This window comes from Anomalospiza imberbis, chromosome 1, assembly GCF_031753505.1.
Source record: "Anomalospiza imberbis isolate Cuckoo-Finch-1a 21T00152 chromosome 1, ASM3175350v1, whole genome shotgun sequence".
NCBI lineage: Eukaryota > Metazoa > Chordata > Aves > Passeriformes > Viduidae > Anomalospiza > Anomalospiza imberbis.
This window is the reverse complement of record NC_089681.1, coordinates 72740470-72763992: the sequence shown is the minus strand read 5'-3', so window position 1 is coordinate 72763992 and position 23523 is coordinate 72740470. Positions and strand designations below refer to the sequence as shown.

At 37.8% G+C, this 23523-nt stretch overlaps 1 protein-coding gene across 7 annotated transcripts in view; it reads left to right on the top strand.

Annotated features, from left to right (window-relative positions):
* CTNND2 (catenin delta 2) overlaps nt 1-23523 on the top strand; it is a 638637-nt gene that overhangs the window by 596202 nt on the left and 18912 nt on the right. For all 7 annotated transcript variants that reach the window (XM_068196795.1, XM_068196789.1, XM_068196805.1 and 4 more), the window contains 3 exons: nt 5591-5801; nt 9099-9183; nt 14280-14405. In XM_068196795.1, coding sequence (XP_068052896.1) covers nt 5591-5801; nt 9099-9183; nt 14280-14405 — 422 coding nt within the window. The remainder of the gene's footprint in view (nt 1-5590; nt 5802-9098; nt 9184-14279; nt 14406-23523) is intronic.

Below are 23523 nucleotides of genomic sequence, written 5' to 3'. Positions count from 1 at the left end.
CAGTGGTATCTGACAGGGAAAGCGTGGTGCAGGAATGAACCATCAAATATAGTCATGTTTCTGCCACTGCTGTCATGTGATGAATGCTCTCTAATTTATTAGACTACCCGTTGAATAATACACTGATTTAAGACCAAAATCTCTTCCATACACATTAAGTAGACAGTTTTGGCACATTTATTAAGTAATGATTGAAAGTAATAATAAAAGCTCTCCCAGTCCTGTTCTTTTAATAAGTGTGTGAAACACTGATGTTGAGTAATATTAAAAACAGTGGGGTGGCGAAAGTGCCCAAAACCACATATGTCTAAGTGGAGCACACATGTTAGAATGAAGAGAAGAAAATTCACACATATTCTGACATACAGGCACTGGTAGTTCTGGAATAGGATAGCTGTACATTTACAACAAAGTATGATGGCATTTTGCCATTTTTATATTAGCTAGCTACATTATATGAATTAGTGGATATCTTTGGGGAGGGGGACAGTAGTGAACAATTATAGGAGAAGATCTATCTCTAGGACAGGGGTCTTTGTTGGAATTAATATCTGTTTGGGGTTTCTAGTTTCTTTAATAGGTCAATTTTCCTAATCTTGTACTCTCAAACTAGGAACCATGTCACAACTGTTAAATAAATTTGCCAATGTGTCAAAGGCATTATTAAGAGATGAGTGAAAATGGAAGTGGTTTCTACAATGTTACAACAGCAGCAAATTTGTCTCAAGGCAATAGCAGGGAAGAATTTCCAGAAGTAGAACCTTATCCGTGATGATTTTGCTCTGGTTTAATCTACCAGAAGAATAGTTTGCTCTACTGCTTGGCTCTGAAGGCAGAATCTCTGTTAGGACAGTTATTTGATCCTCTGACATGAAAAGTTTCCTGAATTAAGTAATGAAGGCAGGTATTAAGGTGCTGAGACTTTTATCATGCAAAGAAAAAGACATTAAATCTTCACTGTTGAAATAATAAGCAGATGCTATCATCTTACAGTCAAAGACTTAGTACATGGTGTTAGATGAATCATCTTAATATGAAAATGATGGATGTCTTATCTAAGAAAAATAACTTTTAAATGTATAGTATCAGAAAAATGCTCTTCCAAGCACCCACAAGATAACCCTTTTCCTCTTATATCTAGTTTATGTCTTTCTTCCTTCCTTTAAGAGTAAAATTGGACAAATAAATACATTTTCTTTTTTCCTTGTTAAGCTGTTGGCTATATTTAATCATATTATGTAAATCCTCTTTAAAAGTATCAAATCAGTTTTGGGTCTTACAATGTGTAATGTTGTTCAAATACAAAAATGAATTCTAAAAATCAAATAGATAAAAGTAGTTCTTCATGGACCCTAATGAAAATTAACAAGGCTATTTATTTTTGATATAATCCTCACACACATCTGCCTCTCTTCCCAGCATCCTCATCAGTTCTCACTTCTTCCGTTCAGGGAGGCTTCTTGTATTGCAAGCTGAATTTCCCAGCTCTCCTACCAGTGGTGCTAGATAATAGCAGTGCTAGATAACATTTTGCTGACATTCCTGTTGGCGCATTTCGGGGGACCCTCCAGGGTGTCCCCGGGGGGGCCCCCCTAGGCTGTGAGTTCGCTGGTAGCAGCAGGCAGGCAAGGAGACTCCACACGGCTTCTGAGGGTGCTCATTAGATGAGGGTTTATTGGGGGTCCTACCCCCGGGAGGCAGCATGGTTTCTGAGGGAGAGGGGGGAAAGGGGAGGGGGAGAGATGGGCTGAGAGAGCACCAGCCAGGAGAACCGTCTGAGAGAGAGAGCGAGAGACCCGTACCCCTGGCACACTGAACAGGGAGATTCAAAGTGGGCGCGGAACAGATTGGGCCAACGGGATTACAGACACAGGATACTGCAGGGGAGGCTCACAGGCTTGGAATAAACCATACATTTTCCAGGGGCGAGACAGAACACCACACATTCCAACACTGGTTTCCATTACACATTTCAGTCTGCTTTCAGAAGAAGCTTTTAACATGGAGAAACATAATTCTAAGTGGAAACGCTCTGTAGAATGTAACACACACCAATGCAGAGGTCAAGGATCACAGTTGTGTTGGACTGGTGCAACAGTACCTGTGGGAGGACTTCACATTCACACCACTGTAGAGCAAAGTTTTTCTATAGCTCATGCTGTAAAACATGACTCTTCTTCATGTCTGTAGTAAAAAAGTAGGAGCATAACTGAGATAAGTTAACCCATAACTGATGGATTTTTTTTTCTGTGGATGTCCTACAGTGATTTGTTAACTATGTATAGTTTTAGAAAAACATCTTGTAGTATAAAGAATAGTCCTTGACTTTCAATTTCCATGTCTTAATTCTATATTAAAGCAAATTCTCTGCTTTTTCAATATATTTTCACATAGCTAACACAGTGTTCGAAGTACTTAAACCACAGAAAATATGCTAACTTGTTAATAGGTTTTAAGACCCACCTAAGCAGTGACTTGGATCAACTCTGTAGCTCAGCCATTCCCTTCTTCTTCCAGCTGGTGCACCACCTGTGTTTGAAACTCTGGAAGGACATTTTGATGTCCTTGACCATGACGCCTGTCAGATTGTGGTCAGTTGCTTTATCCACAGGGGTGAGCAGCTTTGTTGGAAGCAGCAGTTCTGTTTTTTCACTGCCTCCTGGGGACAGAGCAAGGAGAGGGAGGCCTGTATACCCAGCAGGCAGCTCCTGGCAGGGGGGCTTGGCATTGACATTACAGGTTCTGGTAAGGGGGTCTCCGAACTGGACCAGCTTGCACAGCTGCCACAGATGAAATGCAGTGACTAGATTTTTAGATCTACAAAATGTGAGTCTTCTGGTACTTGCTATCCAAAGGCTAAACTTGAAGCAATTCTTGGGGGAGAATGAAGGGGAAGGCAATTAAAAAACCCTACCAAACCCACTCAGAATATATTTTATTTTAAATATGCTTCTCATTAAGAATTGATTGGTAATATTGTGCTGGGATTACTACAACTGCTCAGAATAGGGAATGCTCTACTATCCCACTGTTACACATTATGTATAAAAAGCCTGTTTTATTGCTTTGAAGTATTTAATACTGACTTGATTTTCTCATGCCTAACTGAAGGGTGTGCACAGCAGAAATATTAGAACTGCTGAGCATTAGCATGTCCAGAATGCTTATAGCCCGCTTGACTGTGTCAGTTTTAGTTTTCCAACTGAGCTTTCCCTGATAGCTCCAAAGCCTTTATTTATTGCAAGAAGCATCTTGTGTGTCTAGGCATGTGTACTGGTGTGAATACTACTGCCTGAAATACTAGACCAGTTCCAGGAAAGAAATCTGCTTGGGACAGCCATCCAGATTTCCTTACACCCAGTGTTCTGGGATGTAATCTTTAGCTGCTAATGAAATAATTATTATGAACTGATTCCACCAGAGGACTGAGGTGCTGAGATGCTCTGTTGCAATTTAAGTGAGGTCGAAAAAGAAATAGGAATATTGGTCTATTCTGGATGTTTGCACAGAGTAAAGCAGAAAGTCTCACTGATCTGATTCATCTACTTACACTTAGTCCCGACCAGTGGCAGACACTGCGCTAGAGGAGTAGAAGCAACATCAAATCATAGTTTATATTTTGAAACACCAGCTGAATTTGATATGTGTTGCAAACTGAAGTACTCAATGTAAGTGATATACGGCTGTTAATGTGTTCATGTTGCACAGAGCAGACAGATGCAGGTGAAAATAGCATTTCAGACTTTTCTGCAACAGTGATTCATATATGTGTAGGGAAAAAGATTTTCAGTTTGCTCAAGCAAATCATTTCTGAAAAAGAAAGAGGTGCTAGCAACTGTTCTACATCTGATATTAATAATATTGCTTAAAATTGTAACAGTGCAAGTAAATTAAATATTAAGTTCAAAGAAATAAAAATGTTTGAGGACAGGATTTGTATTGGTATTGCAGCACACTGGAAAGATTCAAATCCTACTGTACACATTTTGTAGGCAGTCTAATGCTTTCTATAATCAGGAATGTTTTTACATAATATAGAGTTAGTATTTTCTAACACTTCACATTACCATAAAATTGATTTGATAATCCTTTACAGTTTGGTACAGAGATTTAAGTTTTTATCTGTATTATGAATATTCTGTTCAAATGAGTGACTGTAGTTCCACCACATCAGGCAAAATTGTGAGAAATAAAAATTGTTCAATGTCTGAAAGTTAAAAGATGTGATTTTCCTCTTGCCTCTGCTTTCAAATATGGATGCAAACAACTGAATTTATGAATTCAGAAATTAGATTTTTAATAAGTATGCATAAACACTATGTGTAAACATTTTTAAGTTATCAAAAAAATCTGATTAAATTACCATATTATATACAATAATCATACCTGATCATTCACAAAATGTAATGTAGATTAGATTACTAATTATGTTTATATTTCCCAAATTTCCTGTCCTTTTCATCCTGCATGATACACTCATGGTGATTGCTCAATGCAAATTCCTAGCACATCTGCACTGAAGGTGATTCAGAGTTGTTTCACTGACCTCAGTAATAACTTCATCAGGCCTTCACCTTCTCTGATCTTCTCTTTATCACACTGAAGGATTGAGCAGCCATTTGCCATAATAGCAATCCTCTAGAACTGATGTGAGGCTTCTTATGCATCTGTGCTGGTGCTAATCCTGATATATATCCTCAGAAGCTGCTTTTTTATAATTTTCACAAGTACTGCATGACTTTTAGGTGCAATTTCAAAAAAGAAATCTGTTTATTTAAGCATGCAAAATTATAATAATCTTAGAATCACTTAGGTTGAAAAATATCATCAAGCCCAGACATATTGTACAGAATTTTTTTTTATTTAAATGTTTGATATGACCATTTAAAAATTCTTTTCATTTTGGGAGATTTTTAAGTTCTGGAGGTTAGTGTTTTTTTCAGTAAATCCTTACAAAATGCCAGATTGGAATAGATGCCAGAAAGGCTCCTTTTCTAGTCAGAACTGTGCATACTACTAAGGTTGTGTGAAAAAGATGGTATCCTCTTGAGCAATACAGTCTAATACTACTAAACACAGTTAAATTGCTGCATGTAGAATGGAATTAACCTTGTACAGGGAAGAAGTCTTCAGAGAAGACCTTTTCACAAGTAACAGCATCATTGGGTTTGTGTTCACTGTTGTGGTTTTAACAATTGATACTCATTCAATTTATGGTAACAAGCTGTGAGTGAGTTGTTTGGTGGGAGATGAGGACTTGCCAAATTCTGTGAAATGTGGTATTCAGGATATCTTTGTGCATATACTTGGCCTTTACCATCACACTTCCGTTCTCTTACGGATGTGATGTGGCCATATCGGAAGTCTCTGACTGATGCAGTATGGAAGTATTAGCAGGGTCCATAATGTGAGAAATGCTTGAACATGCAATCATGTAAATATGGCTTGCTCCAAATTAATACCAGTATCCAATTAGATGATGTGCAATGATGCAAATGGTGCTATTAATCTTGCGTGTTTTCCCTGTACTTCTCCGTCACCCTTTATTGCTGCATCTTCTGAATTCTCCCTTCGTTTTCTTTCAACAAAGGCAAGTATGCCATGAGGGATCTGGTCCACCGGCTGCCAGGCGCTAACAACAGCAACAGCTCAGCAAGCAAGGCCATGTCTGATGACACCGTTACTGCCATTTGCTGCACTCTGCATGAAGTCATCACTAAAAACATGGAGAATGCCAAGGCCTTACGAGATGCTGGCGGCATTGAGAAACTGGTTGGCATATCTAAGAGTAAAGGAGACAAGTATGTTTTGCAAATCACCTTGCACCTTTTTAACCTCTCCAGTAGTTGTTACTAGCCCTGAATGTGTTTATCTTATCTATGCAATCCCGAGTTGAATCCTTTTGTTTCAACAGAAATCACATGCCCAGTGTGAAGGGTGACAAGAAACCGACAATGCCAATATCAAAAGTCTGCTTTGGTTTATTTTTGATATGCCATCCACAGTGAAGGGAGTGCACTCCATGTGCATTTTAAGGAAGAGTAATTATCTACAGTAACCCCTACCTCTAAGCAATTGCAGAAGATCCTGATAAACATTAGGGATCAGAGTGGTTGGTTTGCACCCTGCACAAGGTGTGACATGCAGGTGGTGACATGCACCCGAATTCTGGTACAGCTTCTCTTGATCTAGGAGTGAAGAATGTAAAGTCAATGTCCCTCTTCACAGCACCCTTTTCCCTGCCACCAGCTTGGTAATAGATCCATGGATTTTTTGACTGGTTGCTCTGAGAGAGCCTTTAGGCTGCTTTGTGATGCAAAAAAATGTCTTGCACACAGCTGTGACATTTTCAGAACAGCTATGGTTTCATCTTGTCTGTTTGGCTATGTACACACTCTTCATGAAGAGTTCACTCTTTATCCTTCTTTTGCCTAAAACAGATAGCCTGGTTCTCATATTTGTCAAGCTGATGAAGTATAGTGCAATGGGACTATGGCAGTTTGAAAACAAAAAGCCTTCACTGTAGTGTACAAAACCCATCAGTCCACCTACTCGGAGCTGTCATCACACAGCCTACTGCAGCATCAGAGCTCTTAAAGAGCCCCACAAAGCCAGGCCACAACCTGAAGGAAAGATTTATGCACCCTACATTTGGTATGAGAACTTATGGTCACCTATGTGATTGGAGCATTGACAATATAATTTAATCACATTTCTTTTCCTCTATTGTCACCCTTTTCCTTTCATACCAAATTCATTACTGAAACATTTTTGCATTCAAATTGTAAGGGGTAAAAAGTAGTGTGACCAAGTATGTGATTCCAGCTGTGGGAGCTCCCCGTGCTCTGCCAATTCATTTATATCTGTATTTTGTTATTATTGAATCTACCTAAATTTTTATTTATATTTTCTAGATCAAATGTACTGACATTGCAAGCAGGTTCATATCCATTTCTCTTAAGCTGAATGTGTATTTCCTCAGAGTAATGCATTTGTCTACCTGTTCATTATCTGGTAAAGAATACTAATACCTGTTGAGTCTGGAATTGTTGAAGTATCATGGGCAGTTTTAGGAGGATACAAGGGCATAATTCCCTGTCTGAATAAACCTCATAACTGTGATATATGTATTTCTAATTAATCTAGAGCAGAGTAATCCCAAAATACCCTTCCAAGTCACGGAAGGGTACCCATTCCCTCCTCTCAAGTACTTTGACCTGCAGTCCTATATTATTATTTTTACAGGTTACACAGTTCTAGAACAAGAAAACCTGTCAACACACAGTGCTGCAAATGCCCATCTTAAGTAAAAGTTCAAATTTTCAGCTTTCAGAAATGTCAGTACTGTGTGTTATTGGTTTGGTTTGGTTTCTTACAGGTAATTCATTGTTTGAAAACAGAAATTGCTGGTTGTTGGACTGATAGAAAATTCTGACATGCTCACTTTAGTACAGTAAATCACTTCTGTATGAAATAATTTTGTCCAGTATGAATCAACTGCTTCTGAATGTGCAGGATACTGAGCTGGCCATGCATCCTGATATGTGTCAGTGCCCGTAGTTTGGGGCTGGTCCTGATAGCCTTTGGAATATGCCCAGGTCTTGAGCAGTCTCCCTGTATGACTGCATGAGAGAACTGGTGTTCATAAGGTTATTTATACTGTCCAAGCCCATATCAGCTTCACATAGCTCCTGCCTCTCCTCAGTACTTATGGAATGGTTATCACAGTTATTTTCCTGGTTACCCCATGCTTACCAGCACCCCACTAGCCAGTACAGCTGTAAGTATAATAAAAACAATTATGCTTGAAAGGGCTTATCAAAACCCTGTTTACTGACCAATTACCCACTTACTGCTCCACTCTGGGTGAGAAATTAAATAGAAGTGGAAAAAAAGCACCAAATAAATTACTAGGGAAATGTTGTATTAATGAACCAGTTGTGTCATAACAGCGCTTTACCAGCTTGCATGTCAGCCTACCAGTGTTTCTTCTCAGAAGTCACAGAATGAACCAAATCCTGGCCCCTGCCCAAAGCAGCAACTTATGATTGCTGCTGGTTTTCTGGTTTCTCTTTGATGTTTCAAACCGTATGCCTCTTCTGAGTAAAACATAAATCACCTCAATGACTGCCCCATACTCCATCAATCCTCACTCTGGACTTTGGCCTTTGCAAGGTTTTCTAGTGTTCTATTGCTTTAAATGTATTTTTGATCTTGCACAGTGTATGCTTCCTTAATGGGCTGGGTTATTTTCCTGGTCCTTTTCTATTTGACCCTTCCTCACTGAGATGAATACCCTCGATTTTTTTTTAATTACCTATTCCAGCAGGAATATATGACACCAGCTGATTGTAACAATAGTTTAGACCTTCTTTCAAAACTTGTCTGAAGAGAAATACCACGTGACGTTACATGGTTTTCAACACGACATTGCATTCCAGTCATTAAAGGATAATGGCGTGAGCAAAATCCTAGTCCGCATTTGGATTCCTAATAAAATTAATCATAACTTTTTTGTAATTAGTTGTATTTCTGCATCTTGGCTCTGCATTTCAAAACCAGTGCTCATTACCGATCTAGAGTTTCTTTTGGCCACTGCTGAGAGGAGCTAAATGAGTTGAGTGCACTGTACTGAGCTAGAGTTCAGCAGCTTGCAAAGAAAGAAATTCTGCTCTGTCTTCTTGTCCTTGATGCCAAAGTTGTAGCATATCTTAGATATACATAATGTCAGTTGGGTCCTCAACAATTTTGCCAATTACTACTTCCTAATCCTCTTACTATTATTTCTGCTTTGAGCAGAAATCCCTGTGTGTACTGAGATGCACAAGTTTTTTCCCCTCACTGATTCATTAGTACTATAGAAATAGGATATATTGCCCTTGCTTAAAAACACATTGCCAAGCAAAGATCTTACTATATACTTGAAACACAAGATGCCAAGCAAAGATCTTACGATATACTTGAAACACACTTAATTTGTGGGTTTAAATCCGTAGCAATGCATTTGAAAATTGGACTGAATGGTGTCCTTTATTTAACAGTCTCTTTCTCACTCTTTTTCTCTCTCTTTCTCCATTTTTAATGTATGTATGTAACAGGCATTCGCCTAAAGTGGTGAAAGCAGCATCTCAGGTCCTCAATAGTATGTGGCAGTACAGAGACCTGAGAAGTCTCTACAAGAAGGTAAGGCTTGGGTTTTTTCTAGATTTATCATCTTTCATACTGTTACCCAAATTTGGGGGCTGAGAGACTTTAGACCAAAACATTTGTTTATGTAACTGGAAATTCACTTGGAGTTGAAAGTTTCAGATACTTGGAGTTCTTATTTTTTTCCTTAATTTCTACTTTTAACATAAAAATGCCCTTTGAAAATATGAGTGATGGTGAAAATGGGATGTGAATTTGATTTTGAAATAAATTCATACAAAAGGTGCTGGATCTGACAGCCCTGGAGAGTGAAATCCTCTGTACGTTGAACTTATGTAAGCTCTCCTACTGGAACAGTCCTTCTTACACCTCCTCAACTTTTCCTGAGGAGATACCAGATTTCCAGCCCTTCAGCTCCCAAATTTCCTCATGAGATTGTAAACAAGAGTATCTGAAGGAGTGGTGCTTAGGGACCAGCTACATGTGGAGCTGGACAGAAACCTGTAGCTTTGTTTCTAATCAGCCAACAGACAGTGGCATCATATACCTGGTTTTCAGTCTGTTGAGTCCATAGTACCATGCCATTCCCACAGGCCTGCTAACCTCTTGAAAATGAGTTGCAGTAGAGTAATAAAACACTGTGAAACAACATTCTATATAGCTTTTTTAACTTAAGTGTCTACTTAGTAAATGAAAACATTTACAGTAATTCTTGCTCAATATTTCCAAAATTAATTACATTCCATTTGAGTATGAGCCTGCAGATTTAGTTCTTCAATGTCTTCTTGCTTGGAATGTCACATCTTATGTAAGTGATACTTGTATTTGGAATCTCATCAGAGAGAGCTAAGACTTCATGTGGCATCTTCAGTTCAGGTCCTAGTTAAGGCTGAGGCATAAGGATTGTAAAGTAGGGAAGGTTCACAGTGGTGTGGTCTGTGTTGTATTCTGCACAAGAAAATAGCTTAGTTACTTGAAATGTATGCACCAAATCTCAAGCTGGCAGAAGCTGACCTTCTGTGTGAAATGCTGTTCTTTTGCATGCCTCATCCCTGCTTGTGTCAAGTCTGAGGAGTGAGGAAGATGATTATTGAGTCTCTCCTATTGTTCACTTCCAGTATTTTCAGTCATCCTTGGCAGCCCTAGGGATACCATATGTGAACATGTTCCAAGTCACAAGCTGGTCCTCAACTGTCCCATTAAGAGGTGGGAACAAACATGAGTAGGCTTTTCTTGATCCAAGGCAGTAACACACTGAAAGTGTGCGTAGCCTGACTTCTGTGCATGTGGGTGGCTGCACTGTAGAGGCTGGGCTGTTCTGCACCGTAATCTCTTTGAGGTTCTTACAATATCTGGCTCGTGTCCAACCTTCTGTCTGTATATATGTGTCGTGATGGAAAAGCAGTTTCTGGGGTTGCTCCATGCAGGAGGTAATTAATGTTTGTGCTGTTTGGCTGCTGAGTTTACTGCTACCTAAGGGACACTGTTGACTGCTGGTGTGACTGCTGTTGATGGACTTACTTACATACTAAGCATATTCAGGTACTAAGTACCTTGCATGCTTACAGGAGCATTTTCCATGGCCACAAATACATACTTGTGATATGGAAAATAGGACAGGCTAGATTTAGAGGTAGCTTCCGGGACACTCACAGCAGACAGATTATGTATATTATCAGAAAAAGAATTGTATTTATGTCTATATTACTTAATTCCTACCCAAAATCTTAAAATGAAGATCAGTCTCTGCTACATATTTGTATACTAATTACATGCCATTATATGTGCTGTTAAGCCTTGTATAAGTCTGGTTTATTTTAATCAGAATGTTCAGATAGTTAACTTTAAATGCTCCTTTTTATTGAAATACATACAGTTATCTTTATCAAATTACAATATTTATTAATCTTGCCTGTAACAGGCTGACTCTTACACCGGCTGTCTGAGTTTAACCACTTTTTGAAGGCAATGGCAATGATTTTGTGATAGGAAAATTAGAGACGTTTGCATTATACTAATAGTCAGCTACTTATGTAATATAAAGATACTGGATCAATGCAATCTTTGTTTTGTTCCATGAAAATATACATGTACCAGTAAAAATGAGTGAATGTGGAGTGTAATAACGATCAGCACTTTGCAGTATCTTGCACTTGCACAGCCTTTTTTTGAAGTGCAGGTAAATCCCATTGCATTAGCATCAGCAATTTGCTCCCATATACCAAAGTATCTATACAATTGCTTTCAAAGAATTGGCCAACAGAGACACAATTTTGTATTGTAATACAAGGAAATTTCAAGCATACCATTATAGTTAAGTGAAAGCAGCAGCACCTATCTTCTGTTTGAGAAACAATGTAGCCAAATAGTTTGAATTGTGACATATTTTAAAGCTACACCTTCACAATAAAGTAAGAAGTTGCAAAAAGAAGTATTATTCTTTGTATTAATGGGTAAAGAAGGCAATACATGTTTACTGCTGATACAGTAGCAGTAAATATATTTAGTCCAAGTGTGACTGGATCAGCAAAAACACTAAAACCTCTTTCATTTTTCTAATTTTGCTCAACATTGCAAGGAACATCCTACAGCCAGCAGGAAATAAACTGCACTGACAGAAATCCAGAGTTGAGGATTGGTGTGAATGCTCTTTAAGTCCACAATATCTTATGCACTGTGTTTGCAGAGCCGTGCCACAACCTGTAGCCTCCACTGGCAGGTTCTATCCAGTGTCTGGGGATTTCCGGGTCATAGCTGTGTTGTGGCTTTAGTGGGACACAAAGACTCTTTAGGCTGGGCTGACGTGGAAAAGACATGGAAAGTAAACAGCATTCAGATCTGTGAGTGAGGCAGTAGTGTTAGATAGTTCTCTGTAAGCTTGTGCTTTGAGGGAAAAAAATCAGTTTTGCTCCCTGGTGTGGTTAAGTTGGCACTATCCTAACAATGTCCAACAAGGAAAAGTTATAAAATGCATAAATATTTCTGGTCCTAAAACTGTAGGAAAAAAAAATACTTGAAAGACAAAGAGGAAGCAATTAATTTAGTCTTGAAATGAAGGAATTGCCAGCCACCCCAAAAGTTGCAGGTCCTTCATCATGCAAGAGCTCATCGGAAATACTGTTTCATTTACAAGCAATAGCTGGTACAGAAATCCAGTCTGAAAAAGTCCACCAGGAGGAAAACAAAGTTCAGGTTCAGTCACATATAGACAGTGATTAGATTATTTGGTGTGATTAATTTCTAGAAAGGAGGTGATCACATTTTTCATCGGTGGAGGAAATATGGTCTCCCAAAGACAATATCATAATTTTCAAACTTCTTTGTTTTCTACAAGCAAGACACATATTCATAAATTATCATTTATCTGTCTCTGTTTTCATGAGTCTGTTCCAAATTACTTAAAATCTGATTTTCAAACATCCTTAATGGTCCCATGGCCAAAGGCCCCATGGGTGGGTCAGTGGCTCAACATGTTGGAAAAACAAGGTACAGGAGCTATCCCACAGCTTGTTCCTATGCTTCAAACTCCTGGTACATCCCTCCTCTTCAAGTGTCTTGGCAACCTGTATTACAGAGTTAGCAGGGGAAATGAGTACTGCTTACAGCATCCAGAAAGAGAGATCTTGCCCCATTTATGCTTAGCTTCTTAACCAAGGTGCAAGGAGCTACTTTGTGGCTTCTTTAAAGGCACCTATTTTTGACTCAGTATCACTGTCCCCTGCTCCAGTCTCTAGGATATTCACTGGTTGAATGTTTGGGGACACCTGAGAAAATACAGGTGTGACTATAGGAGAGCAAATTTCCATTAGCTGGCAAACTCTTCTCTATGTCAATATTCAAGAAAATAGCCAACTACTCTTAAATACAGATAGCTTGTTAAATTACATGAGGAAATTGGAGCAAAAGGGTTGTGCTAAATGAGCTTAACATGAAAGAAAATTTATTAGCTAAAAACAAGCTTCAATTAGCATTAAATGTGTGTAGTATTAAAGAGCTGGAGGAACTGTCAGGAAGAGTATGTTTTATGTTAATTGGTTTGCTTTGCCTAACCACTTAGGCTCCAACAAAATGTGTTTACATTCTATCATTATGTTTACATTTACTTTGTCTTCCAGTGTGTAAGCAGAGGTCATGATGAATTTTTAGAAAATATTTTTCTTTCCCATTTATTGTGGTAGGTTTCTGTTCTGCACGGAATATTAGAAATGTTTGTCCCATTTGCCTGCCATCTGAATAAAAATACCACCCAATGTTGGAAACCCAGGAGGCTGTTGAGGGCAGTTGTCCTTCAGCTTGTATTGTGCCATTTACAGCAGGGATGCTTTTGTGATAGGCATTTAATGGAGTCACTCTGAAGATGGCCTTGTCTGTCATTGGTTAGGAAAAAATTACATAGAATTGCCTGAAGTCTTCTTAGCAGTTAAGGCCATGTGGATATAGAAGAAGATTTGCTTTTCATGTGACTTTCAGAATAATAAGAAGATGGCTTTATGAGAAGTTCTTTATGACTAAATGCTCCATGAAAATCGACAGCATTAAAATTCCAAACCTTAGTCTCAAGGACTTTTAGAATCTAAAGTTTTTTCTTAAATAAAATATACCTACTCACCTTTTAAAAATGTTAATTACAATGTCCGATCATGTAAACTTGGGACACATAATTTGGATTTTCTTCTGGTAAGGTTATTATTATCAGTCAGACATCCCCCAAAAGGAAGCTGGTTTAGGTAAACTTATCTAGAGAAAAGGTCTGTGCAGAACTTAAACCCTACATTAAAGATCTAAATTCTAAATCCAGAGCATAATAACTCCTCAGAAATAGTGGCTTGACTTGAAGGAACTATTCATGTGTTCAGATTATTCATGAGCATATGTACTTTGCAGTGCTGATCTTTCAGCGGGGCTTAATTTATTTCTGTACAATTGGCAAAAGCTTTTTCAGATTAATATGTCACCCTCTTAAAAAAAGGATGAATTAATTTAAGATAAACCCCATTCAGTAATATGAAGCTAAAGTATCATTATAGAGAAGGCATTGTCTAGAGCCCAATTTTATATTAACTATGAAAATGCAAGTACCTGATTAATAAGTGATTGACTGATTGATTGATTGATTGATTGATTTATGGCAGTGGGCGTCCCCAAGCTTCAGTGTGACTGATGACAGAGGATTTTCACCAACCCACGACTCTGGGTCATGGCACGCTCAGCATACTCTCTCCCAGAGCCAAGAAACCAGAATCTATTCCCCAACCCAGGTATTCTGGCTGTCAGCTGACCAGTCTTGAATTGTTGTGTTTCATGCATACTGAGATTTGTACCCAAAGCGGTTCTTCAGGAGACCTTTGAATCAAAAGTAACAAAGCCTAACTGGAGAATATGTTCTTAAGTTGCACAGTTTAATTCACTGAACCCTGTAGGTTCTAGATGGAAAGTGGCTCACTTCACTTAGAGAGACCAGAACTCCGCACACCTTCCTTGCACATACTCTCCTGAGGACAGCACATAGCAGTGAGAGGGACAAGTGCATTACATCCAGTTCCCTGACAATCTTTCTAGCATTTCTCTGATCTCTTTCCTGATTGTCTCAGCCTTTCAAAGGAAAGGAGGCTGCTGATAAGCGCTATGTTGCAGCAGCATTTTAAATTTATCAAGCACATTGCTTTGTTTTCTGGCAAAATAGCATCTCTTAAGAAAAAAAGCAATGGCTGGACATTTCAATAAGGGGACCCCAGGTAAACTGGCACATCTATAGAAAAATCAGTATGTCCAAGAGTCAATTCAATTCTTAAAATGTTAATTTTCAAAGTCTCTATTAAGATTGATAACGTACACTTATTAAGAGTGATAATGTACATTTCCTTCAGACAGAATTGTAGGTGATGAGAATTAGCACAACTGGCTCTTTTTTTTTTTATTAGAGGCAGTCTTTATTTTGAGGTACTAAAATTCCATTTACTTAACCAAGTGTATTCTTTTTTTTTTCCTTTTAATATTTTTTCCATAATAACATATTATTTTGTGGCATTATGACAAAACCAAAATACCTTCTACATACGCACAACAACCTAGTAAGTCCATGGAGTGACTGTGTTTATGTCTGCATTATGCATGTGTGTGTGTGTATATATATATAGTCATACACATATGTCTGTATATTATCTCTGATAAAATATTTAGAGGAAATAGGAATTTGCATGTTTTTCCTGGCCCCATAGAACATAGTAGCTATGCTATTTCTTTCATCTTTCTGGGTTTTTGCACTAAGTTTGCCTGGAAAAGAGAAGACATCAGAGAAGACCTCATTTAAATACTTCAGACATAAATATCTTTCAAGGTTAGGGCAAATCCTTTTCATCTTAGCTAACAGGAATATAGTTAAAACACCCAGTATTTCATCTTCTGATATATTACATTACTTTCTTTTGTTAATTAGGAACTAGGCAAAGTCCTAATTTGACTTTAAATAAAGGCAATGTGGAAATTTTTTGCCAAAGTAAAATACTCTCCAGCCTTTTTAAAGCATAGTCTGATTAATTTTAGTAGAAAGAGATTCTATAACCAATATAGCAAAATAGTTATAGTCTACAAATATATACTTTCATTTTTTCTTTCTTATGGAACATGTGATTTGCCTTTAGTTGAGCATTTTAAATGTGGCTCTTTATCAGTTGGCAATCTTGCAAAATACTGAATCCTGAAATTGTCATTGGATTCATTACTAGAGAAAAAGTTAGCATTACTGATTTGTGTGTGTGTGCATTATTAATTCTGCATTTTATGCTGAATATTACTTTTCAGTGTTGATGTCAGATAGGTGTGCCTATCCCAATGCACGCAAAAGTACGAAGATTTTCATCATTAAAGCTAAGGCATATTTTGCATTCTTCAGCAAATAACAGGTAGTTGCTGCAGAGAAAAGAACAGTATGATCATCTTTTCACATTATTTCTTAGAGGCACGAGAACCTCTTCAGTGAGCAATGATATGAGAGTCTTGAACTTCGTTTTTACCTTGATGTTAGTTTTTCAACATAATTTTCCCTAGGCAGCATTACCATATAAACTCACAATTTAAATTACTTCCTCTTTTGATTGCATAAACCTTCCCAGGGATTGTTTTTTTAAGAATCATTCAAACCTTTGACAAGAAAATTTTAACATTTCTGGCTTTTTGATTGCCAGTTGCCTGCTTGAATAGCACCCTATTTGTTCATACAATAGGAATTTACATATCATGAGAAAAATCACGAATCCTAAAGGGGAAATTGTGCAAATAAATTGAACTGGCATTTAGAAGCAAACTCTTTGGCTTATGCAGAAGTAGTCAGGAGTACTCACACAGGAAAAAAGTGATGTAAAAACCACTCCAGAATTTTTAAAAATAGAGATAAATCTCGTAATATGTCAAAACACATATTGTTTTCACCTAGCTGTGCTACCATTCAAAATCTTTTGGCTACTTTTTTAAGAAGAACAATTTTTAAAAAGACCAAATTATTACAGAATGCTAAGTGAAACTGAATGTTGTTTTGATTTCCTTTTAATGCCCGTAATTATCATTTCACTTGTGTTGTCAAGTGAATATGTTCTGATTTCCTTGGCTTTTTCATCATCTCAAGTAATTTTTTTTGTAGTCCTTCTAATTTTCAGTTTATTAACAATCTCAAACACTACTAGAAAGATAGCAAGTGATTACTATTATAAAAATATACTTTGCATGGCCTAAAGAGAGTAGAAAACATTTTACAATGCAAAATATTCATGTTCTTACCTATATCGCAATGGCAACACATGGAGGAGTATCAAATCATGTGTTTCAACATCAGTTGTTGGAAGGAGATGTTCTCAAATGTTTTATCCTTACAGATTCCAAAATTTACTATATATTAATAAGCATATTTTATTGTACTAATTTTGCATTTTACATAGTCAAAATCTCTGTGATGCCCTCAGCAAAGATTTTTTTACTATGCAGTATCACCTACCATTCCTTTAGTTATATTTCAGTATTTACATGTTTCTCTCTAAAACATTTTCCATGTCTATGATGATATTGAAAATATTATTAGCAATCTAAGATGAAAATTCAATGCCAATGATCATTTTTCATGAAGACTGACCTGCTCTTACTTGTACTATTTCAATAATGAATGACATCTTTAAATAAGTCAGGTATGATAACTGAGCAGAATTAGAGAAAAACTAAAGGTGTTTTTTTGTTGTTTTTTTGGTTTTTTTTTTACAAATACTTGTGTGTCCGTTGGACAACGTATCTGTGTGTTTGATGGTAAATACCTCTATGTACATGTACACACAAACGGGCTGTGTTGATGTAAAACTTGAACACTACCACAGAGTAGATTTAGAGGACTCTGCCTTTAAGTATGATGCCCACAATACCCATAGGTTGGATATTATGTAAAAGTTCTTCACCCAGAGGGTGTTTGGGCACTGGAACAGGTTCCCCAGGGAAGTGGTCACAGCACCAGCCTGACAGAGCTCAAGAAGGGTTTGGACAATGCTCTCAGGCACATGGTGTGACTTTTGGGGTAGTCCTGTGCAGGAGCAAGAGTTGGACTTAATGATTCTGACGGGTCCCTTCTAAGTCAAGAGATTCTGTGATTCTATGTCCAAACAAAGACACCTTGGGAATGTGTAAAGAAATAAACCTTAATGGCTTTAGTTGTGCACTTAAAAAGTATCTACAGCTATGGTTGACTGTTGCTTTTCCCCTGAGGGCGCTAAGGGCATGATATTACTTCCCTCTAGCGTTGAGCATTGTAGCAAGCAATAATTCAACAACCAAATTTAGTAGTAATTCTTCCACATAATCACTAAGGAGTGCATGGGAGCTGGCACCGTTCTCATCCAAAATCTACTAGATTCAAGAGGTGCTAAACAAATGAGAAAAGAATCAAAGTTTATCCAAACAATTCTCTAGGATGCAGCATATATATGTGACACTAAAGCATCCTCAGCATTGACGCTGGGTCTCATGGTAAGCTCTAGCTGATACATAAGGGAATGATGAGGTGTTGTTCACTTAAAAACTCAAGCCCACTCTAAGGTTGCTATGTCCAGATTTAGAAGAGAGAAATTTAATCTCATACTGTGTAAAGTCTGTCCCCAAAGTACTCCTCCCTTTGAACTTCTCTGAAGAAAAGAAAATTTTAAATGCAGCCCAGGAGTCAGTATCTATAACTTAAAGCCTTCTTTCTGAAGGGAATTGTATAACTGAAGTTTCTGAAATATCCTTAGGGTAGACCTATTAGGAGGCATCCAGAATCCAGAAGGTTATGCATAGGTCACATCTACAGATGTTTTTTTCAAAAGTATGGTACCTCAGAATAAAATTGGATTTTAGTATTTGAATAGAATATAGAGACCTAAGAAAATTAACTACATATATTTTGGTACTGGGAACATTTTTAGTCCTTTTAAATAATGTATTAAGTATTTTAAAAGTAATACAAACATTAATTAATGGCAAACAATATTTACCTGGATTCATATGTACAATACTGAAAAAAAACCAGACGTCTTTCTAAAGACTGTCAAAGGTGTTTTAAAGATACATGCAAAGAGAAACTCTTTTTAATTGATGTCAATATTTTTCTCCAAAATTCATTTAAGGAATATGATTTCTACCATTCTGAACAAAATGTCATATTGAATTAACTTGTATGCTTAATATTTGCATATCAGGCACAGATCAAAGTAGATGTGCAGTTAAGAGTATGGATGAGAAACTCGGTTCCTCTCAGCAGACTTGAACAGGATTGTTGGATGGTGTTGGATGGCTGCTTACAGTTTTGCAAATGAGTCAGATCAGTAGAAGTCTTACTTGCAGTAATAGCACACTCATGGAGCACAGAGGGCAGGGAAGTAAATTAATTCCTGTGTCAATCACTGCATATTTCTGTCTCAGAGGTAAATAGTTGAGCTGGGATAGTCAATGCATAACAGTGGGTGTCTTTGCTGATGCTGGCTGTATTGCCGTACTTGCACTATCACCATCCTCGTTCTTCTGGGTTCTACAAGGAGGTCAAAAGTGTGTATTCAGTATGGCCAGTACATGTTAATTCAATCAAAGGTCAATGAAATATTAACCTGCTGCATCAATATCCTACTTTCAGGTCTTTGATGTTCCACATGATCTAATAATGGGTGGGGGAAAAAATACTAGGAAGTCCTTCTCATTTCTTCCTTATTCTCTTCCTAAAAATGCTAACAGAATTCAAAAATGTCCTAAATATGTCTGCAATTTCAGACTTTAAAAAAGAAAGAAACCTTATATTTTGAAAGGAGTCTCTTTTGTAGTATGTGTGCTTTGTTCTGAGTGTTTTACTTCCTTACTTGCTGATACAGTTTGTCTTGATGAAAGAGCTGTAGCTAACTTCTTCCTGCAAAAAGTAGAAATGAGAAGTTTCACTGGAAGTTTCTGAATTGGTTTATTACTTTTAATTGAACAGAGTACTTTTAGAGAAAGTTGAAGATCCTCTAAATTGAGAATTGTGATCTTTGGTCCAATAGTATGTTTCTCTTTGAGTTAACAATACTTACATAGTGAATCAGAAACTGTTAAAGGTGTATCACTAAAAAAAAAAGTGCATTTCTTATTATTAATGTCCATGTGTGCTGGTGAGCTACATACTCAAAGCAGGATATCCTTAAACTCACACAGGTTAGCAGTAATCACTCGGATCTCTAACTCTCTGATTCAAGTGTATTATGCACAAACCTTTGACCTAAAACCAAGGACAGCATGAGTTCCTCCAGTGAGTTTTCTGAAGGGACACTGGTTTCTATTATGTCAGACAGCTCCACATTTGAGCAAAATGATCATCTGTTTTCAGCTGCACTGCTGCTCTTTGGGGAGCACAAACTTCCCAAAGTTTGGCTTTTGATCACAGTCAGTATCATCAATATACCATGTTCTTTACCATAAGGGAGAATGGTGCAAATTTCACTCTGATAATGATTTTTCCATGTTTTACACTCACAGGTATAATAGAAGAGGTGTATCTGGTTGATTTTATGGTTTAATGCATGAAAAGTCAGAGTAAGAGGTGTTGATTGGTTTCTAGCCTTTGGAAGGACGGTAGATTTAAGAAACTGACCCTGAACATAAAGTAGTACTTGTCTCTCTCCTGAAATTTTGTGGCCAAGAGCCAGACTTCGCATTTCTAGATCATATACATCTTAAGATAGGTGGAATTGCATTACTGGAATGAAAATTACAATACAAATCAAAAATCACTGTACACATTTTTTGTACATACAAGATACAAGCAGGAATAGTTATTTTGTGATTCTAACAGTTTAAATTTTAGCTTATATACATTTTGCAGGAGAAAATAGAACAACAGAAGTTCTAGCTGAAGGGCCAAGTACTGCCTTCATTTCCTCTAAAGTATATTAAAACAATTTTTTTTCTGTATAAGAGGCAAAATGATGCTTTGAGAAACAAATGTATTTCATGTTATTGCAGTGTTTTTAAAGTTTTCTTCTTTGGCTTCATATAACCTTAGCAAAATGAATAATGAACTCTGCCATATCTGAAGTCTTGTCCTTCATGCTTTGCCTCACATACAATTCTCTTTTCTTGCAGCTATGTTATTCATCAGATTAGGTCTTGTCATCTTTGCAATTCACACAACAGGAAATCAATAATTAATTATGGATAGGTAAAGCAATGCCTCACTGATTGCCTAAAACATCCAAGACTTGCACTTTATCAAACCACCGGGGATAGTTTCCTTGCTGTTTCTCACTTGAATAGATTTGGCAAGTAATTAGCACTTATCTCTCCCTCATCATGTGTCTCTTCATAGCTAAAATCAAGGGTTGAGGTGTAAAATTAAGGTACAAGATCTGTGATTAGAAGATGATAACAATGCACATCAAAAAGTGCATTTGAAAAAAGAGAAAAGTCACCAAGGCCATCTGTGTTATTTTGAAAGAAGAAAAATGGATGATACTCTCAGAAGAATATAGTACCCCTTGCACTGCAATGGAAGAAAAAAACAGGGAGAGAAAATATTGTAGATTGTTTTGAGGTGGAATGTTGACAGTGGGAGAATAATAGCGTTGCTTTCAGAGAAGCCGAAATGGAGTCTAGGAGGTATGTATCTCATTTTGAAAAAAATGAGTTTAACCACCAATTCTGAAAATGACACTTCAAAGACCCTACAGAAAGCTTAATAATCCTCAGCCAGTGCCAGACAGTTTTGCTGCAGTTAATGACTGTCTGACTAGGAGCCCTTCTTTAAGCCTCATGCTGCCCTAAATACGTATTTCAATATCTGTTTGTCTTTCGGCTTCTTAAGCAATTGAACTTCTGCTGTGTCTGGGATGCAGAAACGGTCACTTACAAGGAAAAGCCATTTGTACACTGAAATGCAGAGGAAGAAGATAAGAAGTGCTGAGGTCGAGCCCGCTGCACCGGATAGGAGATGGAAGCACTGCGTGTGTCACACAGCTGCACCAGCTGTGGAGCAACATGGCAGCCCCAGCATCTGGCACTGGGACAGGGGACTGAGGGTCCCTGGGAGAGCTGGCTGCTCCAGTGGAGCTCTGCCACCTGCCCGGCCTGGTCCCTCCCTGCCCAGCCCTGCTGCAGCTGCGCTTTGCCTTGGCTCAAGCAATGGCACCGCTTCCATGGGGCTCTCAGCAGAGTCTCCATCCTCTCCCCCCTGTTAGGTCTGTGTAGAGGAGGAGAGGGTGGCCTTCCTCAGAGGCTCACACAGGGGTGGTATTCTCAGGATGACCTTTAACCAGCAAACAACTGGCTTCGTCATCATCATGAAAAGGCATGGGAAGTAAGCTGTACTTTCCTTTAACCACTTTGTCTAACTTCTCATCCTGTCACCAACTCCTGCTCTTTTATCCAAATTAATGTAATATTTTTAAAGCCCCGAAACTTGATTAATTTCTCTTCTAAAAATAATCTTCTGGCTTCTGTAAATTGTGGAAATGAGACTATAAGCACAAATACTAAAATCCTCAACTTAAGATGAGCTTCAGTGATGCATGTCTTCACTTTGAGTCTGTTGACTTTGGGCACTTGGCTAATAACTCTTTGAGGAAGGAGGGGAAACAACGACACTTGGAGTCAGTAGCCCTTCTGAAGTAATTGAAATTACTCCAGAATTAAGGATTTAAACCAAACAGACGTGTAAGCAGGAAGAACACCAGGATCTTCCAAGATCAGTCTGTTCTCTTGAACAATATATCTTGATTTACCTCTTTGGAAGCAAAAGATAAAATCCTAGGAATAAAAATACTCATTAGAATTGTTGAGTAACTGATGGCAGTAAAATAATGTTTATAAGTAATACATTGTAAAGCAGATCAAGGCCCAGGAATTCTTTTGTCGTTTTGAGTTTTTCTGGAAGCAACACAGGCAAATCCAGAAAGAACAATTCTTTAAGGAGTTGTTTACTATTAATAGGATTTGACAGAGTAAATTCAAATTGAATTTGTAAATTCAATGAAAAAACTAAAAAACACCTTTGGGTTTAAATTAGATAGTCAATCTAAAACTAGTTGGTTTGTTTTTCAGGAGTGTTTCTAGAGTTTTTGAAGCTGTAAGAATTTAGTTGAAATCTCTCTTCCAAAGTAAATACTCTTCAAGTACAAAGGCAGGGGCTTTTTTAGAGAACAGTTGTCTCACCATCTCTTTCTCAGCAGCTCACATTTCCTTGTCACCCCCTCCAGTGGTGCACGGTTTCTGTTGGTGGGGACTAGTTAGCTTCCTCCCTTACTGCCACGGGGCTGACTTTGTATCTTTTTTGAGAAACATTGGGAAATGTATTTATTCTTTCTCTTTTATTAAAACAAAATAATATGATCCCAAATTGTAAACCATAATAATAATTACAGGTGGTTGTTGGTGATCGTAAAAAATGCATTATTTTGGAAATCCTATGTGAGAGGTCCGTGAGATATTTACGTGGATCACCCCAGCCCTGTGACCATTTCAGATTTCTCACCACAGTCCAGTCATACGCATTATTTTCATATGGCAATGTATGTAGATTATTTGATCCAGTTGTAATTTCTGCTTTGACTTCATTCACATCAGATTTATCTTTTGCTGGAGATGGCGTCACACTGGTGCACACCAGTCAGGACGTTTCGTTTAACCTGACATTGGTGCTTTGGCTTGTGAAGGAAGCAATGCCAGCAGCTCAGAGCAGTGTCTGGCTGAGTTTCAAAGCAAGTAGATCCTATGTTACATACTTACAGGCACTTTGCCTTGTTGCTGTGTCACCTACTTCTAACACCACAGTGGGTCTAGTTACTGATCCCTGCAAGAGGTTGTCTACCAAAACTTCACATTTCTGCAGCTTATAACCACTACAAGAACAGT